This window comes from Diceros bicornis, chromosome 34, assembly GCF_020826845.1.
Source record: "Diceros bicornis minor isolate mBicDic1 chromosome 34, mDicBic1.mat.cur, whole genome shotgun sequence".
NCBI lineage: Eukaryota > Metazoa > Chordata > Mammalia > Perissodactyla > Rhinocerotidae > Diceros > Diceros bicornis.
In genome coordinates, this window is record NC_080773.1 from 14,077,628 (window position 1) to 14,090,145 (window position 12,518).

The window sequence follows — 12,518 nt, forward strand, 5'->3', positions numbered from 1 at the left end:
TATGGTCGTTTGTGTCTGGCTTCTTTCACTTAATGTTTTCAAGAGTTGAAGGAGGGATTAGTACTTCATGGCTTCTCTGGTTTTAATGTTTAAAACTAGTTTAATTTTTAAAACTGTTAATCGTTAATACTGCCCCGCTAAGAGAAGCAGAACAGCACAGTGACTAGTCCAACAAAGTCCACACGCGTTTACGGAGACCTGCTCTGTGCCAGGCACGTGCCCAGCGCTGGGATCCAGCTGGGATCCAAGGAGTGAAGTAAACATCCCAGTCTCCCTGACCTCAGAGGCTGTTGCAAGGATTAAATGAGTTCATCCTTGTCCAGTGCTTACAACAGTGCCTGGCAGGGAGCGAACATCAGAGTGTGTTACCTATTATTACTGTTATGGTAAGAAACTCAAACAGCAGGGTTTAATGGGAAAAGTAAAAATCAGAAGTCTTCCCTCCCCCTCCACACACAGTCTCACTCTTCAGGGTGTAACTGCTCTCGACAGTTTCTTCTCTATCCTTCTAGAAAGAGTCTGTGCACACACACACATACACATGACCTACAGACCATACTGAAGCTCGCCTTTTCACTCGACAAAACACCCCAGGTGTCCTTCCTTGTCGCAGAATCTATGGACAGACCCCATCCTTTTAAACTGTTGCGTGGTATTCCATGAGGTCATTTGACAGTTGCTCTTTAACCAGCCTTCTGTGGAGAGACCTTTGGGCTGTTTCCAAGCTTCTGCTAGTATAGATAGTGCTGCAACAGACACCCCGTCCATGTGTATCTGAGCCCATGTGCAAGTATTTCTGTAGAAAACAGTCCTTCAAAGTAAAACTTCCAGGCCAAAAGGGGGATACATTGACATCTTTGCTAGATGTTGTCAAGTGTCCTCCTGAGAAGCCAGTGGACCCACCTGCCCTGGGACAGCCATCCTCTCCCGACATGGTCGCCGTCATTAGGTATCACCAAGCTTTTTCAGAGCTTGAAAAACACTGCCTTGTAGTTATTTTGTTTGTTTTAATTCATTTTATTTGAACTAAAAAAAGACCCAAAACAATTCACCCATTTCTCCCACTCCCTACCCCCTGCCTCTAGCAACCGCCGATCTGTTCTCTGTATCTGTGAGCTTGTTTATATATATATCTAATATAAAGGTTATATATTATATCTATATATGTATCTATATCTATAGATATATAAATATGTCTGTATATTTAATATGTAATATATATAGATCAAATATATAATCTATTAATATATTAATCTAATATATATTTATATATATATATTTTAGATCCTACATATAAGAGAGATCATATGGTATTTGTCTTTTGCTATCTGACTTATTTCACTTAGCATGATGCCTCGAGGTCCATCCATGTTGTTGCAAATGTCAAGATTCCATTCTTTTTTATGGCTGAATAGTATTCCATTTTATATATATCCCACAATTTCTTCATCCATTTATCCATCTATGGATATTTGGGTTGTTTCCATATCTTGACTATTGTAAATAATGCTGTACTTAACATGGTGGGGTGCATCTATCTTTTTTTGTTTTTTCCTGAGAAAGACTTGCTCTGAGTTAACGTCCGTTGCCAATCTTCCTCTCTTTTTTTCCCTTCCCCAAAGCCCCAATACATAGTTGTATATTCTAGTTGTAAGTCCTTCTAGTTCTTCTATGTGAGCCACCATCACAGCATGGCTACTGTCAGATGGGTGATGTGGTTCCGTGCCCGGGGAACCAGGCCCAGGCTGCCAAAGCGGAGTGCACCGAACTTGAACTGCTAGGCCATCAGAGCTGGCTTGCATATATCTTTTTGAGTTAGTGTTTTCATGTTCTTTGGATAAATACCCAGAGGTGGAATTGCTGGATCATATGGTAGTTCTATTTTTAATTTTTTGAGCAACCTCCATATTGTTTTCCATAGTGGCTGCACCAATTTATATTCTCACCACCAGTGCACAAGGGTTCTCCTTTCTCCACAAGATACTGTCTTGTAGTTATTTTAATTTGCATTTTTCTGAACGTTTGGAGGAGGCTGAACATCTTTTCGAGTTTAATGACCATTGTACTTTTGTATCCTGAGCTCATGTTTGCAGGAAAGGATACACAGTAAACGGGTGTTGAAAAGATGTGGCATTCTTGTATTTTTTAAAATTTTTTTGTGAGGAAGATCAGCCCTGAGCTAACGTTCGATGCCAGTCCTCCTCTTTTTTTGCTGAGGCAGATTGGCCCTGGGCTAACATCCGTGCCCATCATCCTCCACTTTATATGGGACGCCGCCACAGCATGGCTTGACAAGTGGTGCGTTGGTGCGCACCCGGGATCCGAACTTGTGAACCCCGGGCCGCGGAAGCAGGGTGCATGCACTTAACCACTGCGCCACTGGGCCGGCCCCTGTGGCATTCTTGTAGAGGTAGAAAAGTATCCATCCCTGGAATTCTTCCATCTCAGGTCATACCACCACTTGCTGGAGAGGAGTGGAGGGATTTTCATCTAATGGGGAAATAGAATTTAAAACCTTAACATTTCAGACTATATTTAAGAATTCCTGAAATCTAATGCATTTTGATTTTTCTACACATCAATGATTTTCTTAGCGAAAAAGGTTTTGGGGTGACTATTTTATTTATTTATTTTTTATTTCTGCAGCTTGTAATTGTGCCTTTTAAAAGTTTCCATCTTTCATGGTTTTGACCTGTTATAAGTTTTGATTTTTGGGGGCCGGCCCAGTGGCATAGTGATTAAGTTCACATGCTCTGCTTCAGTGGCCCGGGATTCACAGGTTCGAATCCTGAGCGTGGACTGACATACCACTCATCAAGCCATGCTGTGGTAGCGTCTCACGTATAAAAAAATAGAGGAAGGAGGGCACAGATGTTAGCCCAGGGCCAATCTTCCTCAGCAAAAAAAAAAAATAATAATAATAAGTTTTGATTTTGACACATTTTTGTGACTCCTACAGATTGTGAATGTATCAGCTGGGATTCTTTGGCATGCAGTTCATAGAACCTCACCCTGAATTGACTTAGGCTGAAAGGGGATGTTAGTGGCTCACATAGCTAAAAGACCCAGGGGGTGTGCAGCTTCAGGCATGGCTGGATCAGTTACTCAGACTTTGTCCTCAGGAATCTCTGAGGACATTTCTCCTCAGGAGGGCTCCTCAGGAGGGCTCCATTTCTGGGCCCTGCTTTCTTCTGTATTGGCTTCATCGTCAAGGAGCCTATTCCCTCCTGGTGGCAAGATGGCTCCCAGGACCCCAGACCTACATTCTATGAGTTTAGGAACCCCATGGGAAAGAGAAGACCCCTTCTGAGCACACACACTTTTCCAGCAAATGTGGGAAGAGTTTTCATTGGCCTATCTTAAGTTACATGCCATCTCTGACCTAATCCTCATGGCCAGGGCGATTCGGTGTTCTCATTGGCCAGGCCTGAGTCACATGGCCATCCTTGGACCACTGGGTTCCATCAGCCCCTCTGGAAGCGGGAAGAGTTTTCATTGGCCCACCTTAGATCACATGCCGTCTCTTACCCAATCCCTGTGGCCAGGGTGATTTCAGTGTTCTGATTGGTTAAGCTTGGGTCGTGTGGTCACCCTTGGACTTCTAGGTTTTATTAGTCCCTCAGGAAGCAGAGGGCCTGAGAGTAGGGTTTGAGGTGCTGTGAAGGGATGGATGTTGGGCAGGCATAACCAACAGCTCTGCACTAGAGACCTTGGAAGAAAAGTCTTTACTTGGTTTTTGAGTTTTAAGTTTTGAGTTATAGTCATTTGCTGTAATCTGTTACCACTTAAGTTCATTATTGTTATTTTCTTTTGTAGGTTTCCTCCATCTGTTTATAATCACGCAGAGAATACATAAATCTATTCTTTTGCTAAAAGATCTTACTAACCTAGAAGTCTTCAGTAAAACATAAAGTCCACCTTCAACCCACCTTCCAATCCCACACCCCACAGGGAACCTCGATTATTTGGTGTGCATCCTTCTAGACCATTTATGAATCTACCTATATGGATTTTTAATGTACATTTTATTTTATCTGATTTTCATGTTTAATTTAAATTATTTATAATTTATAAATTTATAATTTTGAATAAATAAGTTTTGTGGTTCAGACATCGAAAACTATATTAAAAATCCTATGAGAAAAGTCTGTCCTTCATCTCTGTCCCCATTCACTGAGTTCTCCTCCCCCCAGTAGGTACCATCTGTTATTAATTCCAGAGAATTTTTATGCATGTGTAAGCCACAGAAATACATATTCATATGTATGTTCTAAATAGCTTGTTCCTCTTAACAGTAAGTCTTGGCTGTTATTCCATACTGATGTGGATTTATTTAACCATTTCACTATTGATGGGCTTCAAGGTTGTTTCCAATTATTTTTATTATAAATTCTGCTACGATGAGATCCTTGGACAAACATCATTGTGCATATGTGCCAGTATTTCTTTTGATACATTCCTAGAAGGGGAAGTGGAAATGCTGGGTCAAAGCATATGCACATTTTTCATTTTGATGGGACCTGCCAAACTGCCTTCCAAAAACGCTCTACTAATGTACACTACCACCAACAGTGGCTCAGAGTGTGCCCATTTTCCTGCATCTTTGCCAATACTAGATATTATCAATCTTTTACATTTTTGCCAATCTGGTGAATAGAAAAGGATACCTTGTCTTAATTTGTATTTTCCTGCTGATGAGTGAGACTGGCCATCCTTTCGTGCACTTTTTTTTTCCTTCTGTCTGTTGTCTATTCACCTGGATGCCTGTTTTTCTTTGGGGCAGGCTTTTTCTTTGCCAATGTTATTCATTTGTGCATTGAACAAATCAAAGTTGAAGGTCTATTACATGCTAGACACTGTTCTAGGCATTTGGGAATACAGAGGTGAATTGACACAGCCCCTGCCCTCAAGAAGCTCACATTCTAGAATCAGGAGACCAATAAAAAACCCACAAGTAAGGACAGAGTTACCGATGGTGGTAAATGCTGTGGGGACGAAGGAAGCAGGATAAAGGAGAATTCTTTGATTGTTCAAGAAAACTAGTTCCTTGTTCTAATAAGTATTAAATATTTTTCCAGTTTGTCATTTGCCTTCTAACTACATCTAGAAATTTTGGTTGATGCAAAAGTGTTTTATGTGGCCAAATTTATAAATCTTTCCCTTTATGGTTTTTATGCTTGGAAAGATTTTCTCCATCCCAGGATTACAAAAGCACTTGCCCAGGTTTTCTTCTAATGCCTTATGGATTTACTTATTCCATTTAAGTCTTTAATCCATCTGGAATTATTTTCAGCATAAAGAGCGAGGAAGGGATCCAGCTAAATTGGTTAGCCAGTTGGCCCACAACCATTCATTGAATAATCCATCTTTTCCTTGGAGATTTCAAAAGGCATCTATAAAATATATGAATTCTCCTGTGTATTTGGGTCTGCTTTTGTGCTTTCTGCCTATCCCTATGGCACATCAACCATGTAAATCACTATAGCTTTGTATTTATAACATTTGGAAAGGTTGGCTCTTTTGACAAATTACCTAACTTCTCTGGGCTTCAGTTTCCTCCTCTGTAAAACAGGCATACCACCAACCTTGAAGGGTTGTTCTGAGAATTAATGAATTAATGGACCACTTTAGTCCCAGGGGTCAGGTAAGCCTCTTTGAGAAGGTGGTATCTGAGCTGAAGTCTAATTGACAAGGAAGAGCATGCCTGGCGGAGGGAATAGCAAGGACAAAGGCCCTGAGGCAGGAACTAGCTTAGTGTGTTGCAGGAGCAATGAGGAGGGCAGCACTGCTGGAGGGGATTGAGCAAGAGGAGAGTGGATGTGGGCCGCGCCGAGGGGTTTGGCTGTCACCATGAGGGTACTGCAGAGCCACAGCAGGATCGGGAGGGAGGGTGGGGCGCGCTGGGTGGGGCGCGCTGACCCTGCCCCTGTTCCCACAGTCGATGGAGTCGCAGGTGGAGGAGTGGTACCGCGAGGTGGGAGAGTTGCAGGCGCAGACGGCGGCGCTGCCGCTGGAGCCGGCGAGCAAGGAGCTGGTGGGCGAGCGGCAGAATGCGGTGGGCGAGCGCCTGGTGCGCCTGCTCGAGCCGTTGCAGGAGCGCCGCCGCCTGCTGCTCGCCTCCAAGGAGCTGCACCAGGTGGCGCACGACCTCGACGACGAGCTGGTGAGGACCGGCCCGGGCATCTGGGGCGCGACCAGCATAATAACCCCGAGGGATGTGCGAGGGTGGGCGGGGCGTGAGGGCAGAGGCGGGCCGGCGGGTAGAGGGGGTGGAGCCTGGGAGCGGGGGCGGGGCCGTGGGACCTTGGCAGGGCCAAGGGTGGAGCCGGCTAAGAGGCTGGGTCATTCACTCCTTCACATTCATTTACTCCCTTCCAGTCACTCATTGCTTTATTCATAAAGTCATTTATTCATTGACGTCCTTACTCCCTCCTTCCCAGAATCCAAAGGGGAAAGCAGACTTGTCCCCAGACGGTGACAACTCAGGGTGGTTCGGGCTGTGATGAGGCAGCTTAGGGGGCTGTGGGAGTGCAGAGGCCCAGAGGAGGCAACTGGCCAAGGTCCAAAATCAGGGAGGGTTTCCTGGAGGAGATGGTGTCTGAGCTGGGAGATGGGAAGGGAATTGCAGGAAGCAAAACCTGCCTGGGCAGAGGCTGGAGGTAAGCCTGAGACTGGCTTGCGTGCAGAGAGCAAGACAGAGCACGTCCGGAGAGGAGGCGGAAGATGTGAGCAGGCTCTCAGTCAAGGAAGGGCCTCGGCTGCTGTGCACGTGGCTTACAGTTTAGTTGGGATGTAGGGGTCCTTGGCCTGCTCCCAGCATCCTCCTCTTGACCTGCTCCCTGTATCCTCTCCAGGCCTGGGTCCAGGAGCGGCTACCATTGGCCATGCAGACGGAGCGAGGCAGTGGTTTGCAGGCTGTCCAGCAGTACATCAAAAAGAACCAGGTGAGCGGAGCCAGAGCCGGGGAGTGGGTGAGGACACATTTGCACACGAGTGATAGAAAACACTTCAAGGTGGTAAAAGCCAAAAAGGGGAATTTATTGGCCCTTATAATTGAAAAGACTGTGGACAGCAGATACAGACGCATCCAGGTGCTTCCCTGATGTCATGAATCTCTCAGCTCTGTTGTTTTGTCTTTTTTCTTATGTTAGCTTTGTTCTCAGGCCAACTCTGCTTTCCTGATAGTAAAAGACCTCCCACAGATTCAAGTTTACATCCCACCAGCAAAACTGGAGGGAATTTCTCTCTCTCAATAATTTCAGCAATAGTCCCAGGAATAGCTTGAGTTGTGCATGTCCACCCCTGAACTAATCATGGTGGCCGGGGATCTAGACAGCTCTCGTTGGCCTGGGCTGGGCTCAGGGCCCACCCTTGGAACCTGCAGGGGAAGTCAGCCTTAATTCAATTACCTGGGCTGAGATAGAGGCAAGGGGGTTCCCCAAAGGAAAACCAGGGTCCTGTGACTAGATGTGAGAGGAATGGCTGTCGGGCAAGGAAAAAGAAAACAAGAACAAACAAGAACTCAAAACACCCACAGGGAGAAAGGGCAGAGATAATTAGCGAACCAGTGACTGCTAAACTTTAGGGGCTTTTGAGCCCCTAAAATCGCTGGATCTCTATTCACCTCTCGGGGCCTCAGTTTCCCCATCTAAATAAGTAGAGAGTTCATCTAGACCAGTGCTTCTCCAATCACTCGGCAGAGGAACCTGTAGGTCAAAGCAACTCCTCCACCAAAGCCCAAAGTTAGGCACACACAAGAGGACTAATAATAATGATAATAACACGTTGGTTAAAAACTTACTTTGTGCCCAGAACGGTCCTGGGGGGTTAAGGTGGTTATTCAATTTAATCCCCACAATCACTCTATGAGGTAGGTGTTGTCATTACCCCGTTTTCCCAAAAAAATGTAAGTTGGGGGAATAGGGCACCGAAGGATGGTGGGGAGGTGGGGACACAAATTATTTTGAAAGGTTCGTGACGGTGCTGCACTAGATGGAGTTCTTGAAGAAGCTGGAGTTTTTCTTAGACTTTGTTTTTCTGTCCTGATGAAAATGCTCTTGGCTGTCGACAGTGTTGGGGACAAATAGAACCGTCATTTTCACGGTTGAGGGAACCGATCATGTGCACTTAATGCTTAAAATTGGGGGGTCTCAGGCGTGCGTGAGAGTGCTGGATACCCAAGGGCTGTTACACGAATAATAGCAGCTGATATTGATGGAGCGCCTTCTGCATGCTGGGCCCAGTTCTAAGTGCTCCGCGGTACAACCACCCCACAAGGTCGATCTTAGCAGGCACCCATTAGCCCCGTGACTTTGGCGGGTTCCTCAACCTCTCTGACCCTCAGTCTCCTCATCTGTGAAATGAGGAGGATGATGACGTCCGGCTCCTGGGGTCCCAGTGAGGACTAGATGCATGGCTACCTTATGCAAAGCCCTAACTTAGCAAAGTGCCCAGCAGGGGGCAGGCACTCAGTGTCGACTGTTATCATTATCTCCACTCACCAGTTGGGGAAACTGAGGCCCAGGAGGAGTTAACTAAGGTCCTCAGCAAGGACAGAGCTGGTTTCAGGAAGCTTCTGGGGTGATGGGAGTGTTCCGTATCCTGATCTGGGTACGCGAGTGTACACACGTGTGAAAATGTGTCGAGCTGAACCACTAAGATTTGTGCACTTCCTTATATATAAATTATACCCCAGCTGCCCCTAAGCAGCTTGATTCTCAGGCCTGTGTTTCAACTGTTAGGGGGTATCTTGTGTCACCCCGCGTCTCGGTTCAGAGCGCAGTCTCTGCAGTCAGCCTCCTGTGTTCAAATCCTGTCACCCCCTTACTAGCTGCTTGTTCTCAGGCGACTCCCTTCGCCTCTCCATGCCGGTTTTCCCACCTGCAACATGGGGGTATGAGCGAGCGAGTCACCGCAAAATGCTTCCGCGGTACCTGGCACGTTGTGGGCGCTCTGCGGGTGTTTGTCATTCTCTGCTGGGCCGTGCGCATGGCGGGGGCGCACGCGGTCTGGCGCGGCCTCTGAACCCGTCCCCACCCGCACCCCCACCTCCGCCCCCAGGGCCTGCGGCGGGAGATCCAGGCGCACGGGCCGCGGCTGGAGGAGGTGCTGGAGCGCGCGGCCGCGCTGGCCTTGCTGCGCAGCCCCGAGGCGGAGGCCGTGCGCCGCGGCCAGGAGCAGCTGCAGGGCGCCTGGGCCGGCCTGCGGGAGGCGGCCGAGCGGCGGCAGCAGGTGCTGGACGCCGCCTTCCAGGTGGAGCAGTACTACTTCGACGTGGCCGAGGTGGAGGCGTGGCTGGGCGAGCAGGAGCTGCTCATGATGAGTGAGGACAAGGGCAAGGTGCGCCCGGGCTGGGGGCGCCGGGGGGCCTGGGGGCGCTGGAGCCCGGGGCCGGCCGCTGCCGCCTCATCGCGGGCGCCGTGTGCCCCCAGGACGAACAGAGCACCCTGCAGCTGCTCAAGAAGCACCTGCAGCTGGAGCAGGGCGTGGAGAACTACGAGGAAAGCATCGCGCAGCTGTCGCGCCAGTGCCGGGCGCTCCTGGAGATGGGGCACCCGGACAGGTGGGTGGGCGGGCCATCGGGGCCGGGCGGGGCGGGGCCGGTTCTGAGGGAGTGGTTCCGAGGCATCTGAAGCTTCGCTGTGGACGTTGGGACAGGGCCAGAACTGGACACTGGGGTGGGAGGGGCCCTCATTGCTGCGTCCTGGAGCCCTCGGATTTTGGCAAGTGGCTGGGGCCGGAATGGAGGGGCACTGCCCAGGGATGCTTGAGAGGGCGAGAACAGGAGCACTGGCATTTGAATCTAGGAGTAGGGGGCGATGTCTGGGACTCAGGTGAGAACTTAGAGCTCAGGACAGGGGAGGGTCCTCCTCCTACCCAGTGTCTGGGAGGACAGAAAAGCCTAGAGTGTGGTGATTGGGCCTGAGACCTCCTGGGTGGCCTGACGTGTGGCTTCCCTGAGGTCAGGAGTAGGGGCCACATCTGGGAGGCCTGGACCAGGGCTGAGATCTGAGAGGCGGCCCAGGGCTAGATCTCTGTCACCTTGTGCCTAGAGGTTGGGACTGGAGGTGAGGCAGGTTGGCTGGGGACCCACAGAGGGAGTCCGGAGCCCCACCCAGGTCACTAGAGGGGCGGGGCGTGGGACCACAGGTAAAAAGGCTGGGGCGAGAGTGGGCGGTGAGGTTATCAAGCTCCGAGTTTTCCCTGAGTGCTGAGATGCAAGTACCCAGTTAACTGAACCCCAGACTTGCTGAAAACAGGGTCCTGTCCGAAGGAGTCCAAGGGGCCTCAGCCGTGAGAGGGGGTGTCAGGGGTCACCGCTCTGTCCTGGGAGTCTCAGGGGGCTCCATCCCTGCCCCTGCCTGTCCCCCAGCAGCGAGCAGATCAGCCGGCGCCAGTCTCAGGTGGACCGCCTGTACGTGGCCCTCAAGGAGCTGGGGGAGGAGCGCAGGGTGGGCCTGGAGCAGCAGTACTGGCTGTACCAGCTCAGCCGCCAGGTGGACGAGCTCGAGCACTGGATCGCCGAGAAGGAGGTGGTGGCGGGCTCCCCCGAGCTTGGCCAGGACTTCGAGCACGTCACGGTGAGCATCCTTAGTACCAGCAATAACACCAGTGGCCACTGCGTATGCTACTGAGGCTCTCTGGGCCTCAGTTTCCCCATCTGTAATATGAGGGTAATAATAGCACCCACCTCATGACTCTGTTGTGAGACAAATGAATTAATATAATGCAAAGCACTTAGGATGGTACTCAGCACACATAGTGCCTAACACAGTAAGTATTCATTATGATTATCTTATTATTTTTATTATTGTGGTTACTATTATTGCTGCGGAGTAAATAAGTGTTAGATATTATTTTTTATTGCTATTGTCATTATTATTGTTACCTGCCACAAGGTGGTAGGTGGGGGGAGTGTGTATTATACAGCCCCTTTGCCCATGCTATGCCCCCACTCCCTGGTGGCAGGTGCTGCAGGAGAAATTCTCCGAGTTCGCCAGCGAGACAGGCACGGCGGGGCGGGAGCGGCTGGCGGCCGTGAACCAGATGGTGGATGAGCTGATAGAGTGTGGCCACACAGCGGCGGCCACCATGGCTGAGTGGAAGGACGGGCTGAACGAGGCCTGGGCCGAGCTGCTCGAGCTGATGGGCACACGGGCCCAGCTGCTGGCTGCCTCCCGGGAGCTGCATAAGTTCTTCAGCGATGCCCGGGAGCTCCAGGGGCAGATCGAGGAGAAGCGGAGGCGACTGCCCCGCCTGACCGCCCCACCGGAGCCGAGACCCAGTGCCAGCTCCATGCAGCGGACCCTGCGCGCCTTTGAACACGACCTGCAGCTCCTCGTGTCCCAGGTGGGGCGCCGGCGGCCAGGAGGGGAGGTGGGAGGCCTAGACAGCGTGGCCGGGGGATGCTGGGCAGCAGAGCAGGCAGAAATCAGGCTGTAGAGAAGGTTGAAATTAGACGGGGGAACAGAGAGAAAACAGACCATGGAACAGGGAGAAATTAGATAACGGGGCAGGTAGGAAATGGACTGATTGCGTGGTGCACACAAGTCAGACAGGGACCAAAAAAGTGGTGCAGTCTGTCTGATAGGAATCAATACTTCCAGGGAAGACTGGGCAGGGGTTCTTCTAGAAACTGCAAAGTGAATGTTACCCAAATCCAGATGGAGAGTCTAAGGGGAATTGCGAGAGGGTTAAGAGAAATTTGGCTGTGGGGCAGATAGAAATTAGCCAGCTGGTCTCTGATAGAAATCATATGATTTTCCTCAAAGGAATTTGAAGGGGGGGACATAATGGAAATGGCAGCAGAGCTAATAGAAATCAGGCATTGGGGCCTGACAGGAATTGGGAGGCGGAACTTAGAAATCAGATGGAAATGAAGCTGTGGGCATAATAGAGCTCAGACAGCGGAACTGAAGGAAATTGGGCTGCGGGTCTGACAGAAGGTAGAAATCGGACAATTATTTCGATATAAGCCATACAGATGACTGTTAGAAGTCAGGCAGAGAGACTGATAGTGATGACCTGGTAGATCTGAGAGAAATCAGGTGGTTGAACCCATAGAGAGTGGGCAGTGGGTCCAATCGAACTCCCACAGCAGAACCAATAGAAATTGGGCAGGAGACCTGAGAGTTATCGAATAGCCATTCTGAAAGAAATTTGGCAGGGGCCGGCCCCATGGCTTAGCCGTTAAGTGAGCGCGCTTCGCTACTGGCGGCCCGGGTTCGGATCTCGGGCGCGCACTGACACCCTGCTTCTCCGGCCGTGCTGAGGCCGCGTCCCACATACAGCAACTAGAAGGATGTGCAACTACAGCATACAACTATCTACTGGGGCTTTGGGGAGAAAAAGGAGGAGGATTGGCAATAGATGTTAGCTCAGGGCCGGTCTTCCTCACACACACACAAAAGAAATTGGGAAGTAGGCGGTGGGTCTGAAAAAAACTGAGTGAAAAAAAAGTGGACAGCATATCTAATAGACATCAGGGTGGATCTTTCCTGAAGGATCGGTCGGCAACA

The 12,518-nt window shown here is 49.7% G+C and overlaps 1 protein-coding gene across 1 annotated transcript in view; it reads left to right on the forward strand.

Annotated features, from left to right (window-relative positions):
- Positions 1-12,518, forward strand: part of SPTBN4 (spectrin beta, non-erythrocytic 4) — a 70,287-nt gene that overhangs the window by 47,073 nt on the left and 10,696 nt on the right. The window contains exons 20-25 of the mRNA XM_058529350.1: positions 5,939-6,163; positions 6,855-6,944; positions 9,061-9,339; positions 9,432-9,562; positions 10,376-10,580; positions 10,969-11,349. Of these exons, the coding sequence (XP_058385333.1) occupies positions 5,939-6,163; positions 6,855-6,944; positions 9,061-9,339; positions 9,432-9,562; positions 10,376-10,580; positions 10,969-11,349 (1,311 nt within the window). The remainder of the gene's footprint in view (positions 1-5,938; positions 6,164-6,854; positions 6,945-9,060; positions 9,340-9,431; positions 9,563-10,375; positions 10,581-10,968; positions 11,350-12,518) is intronic.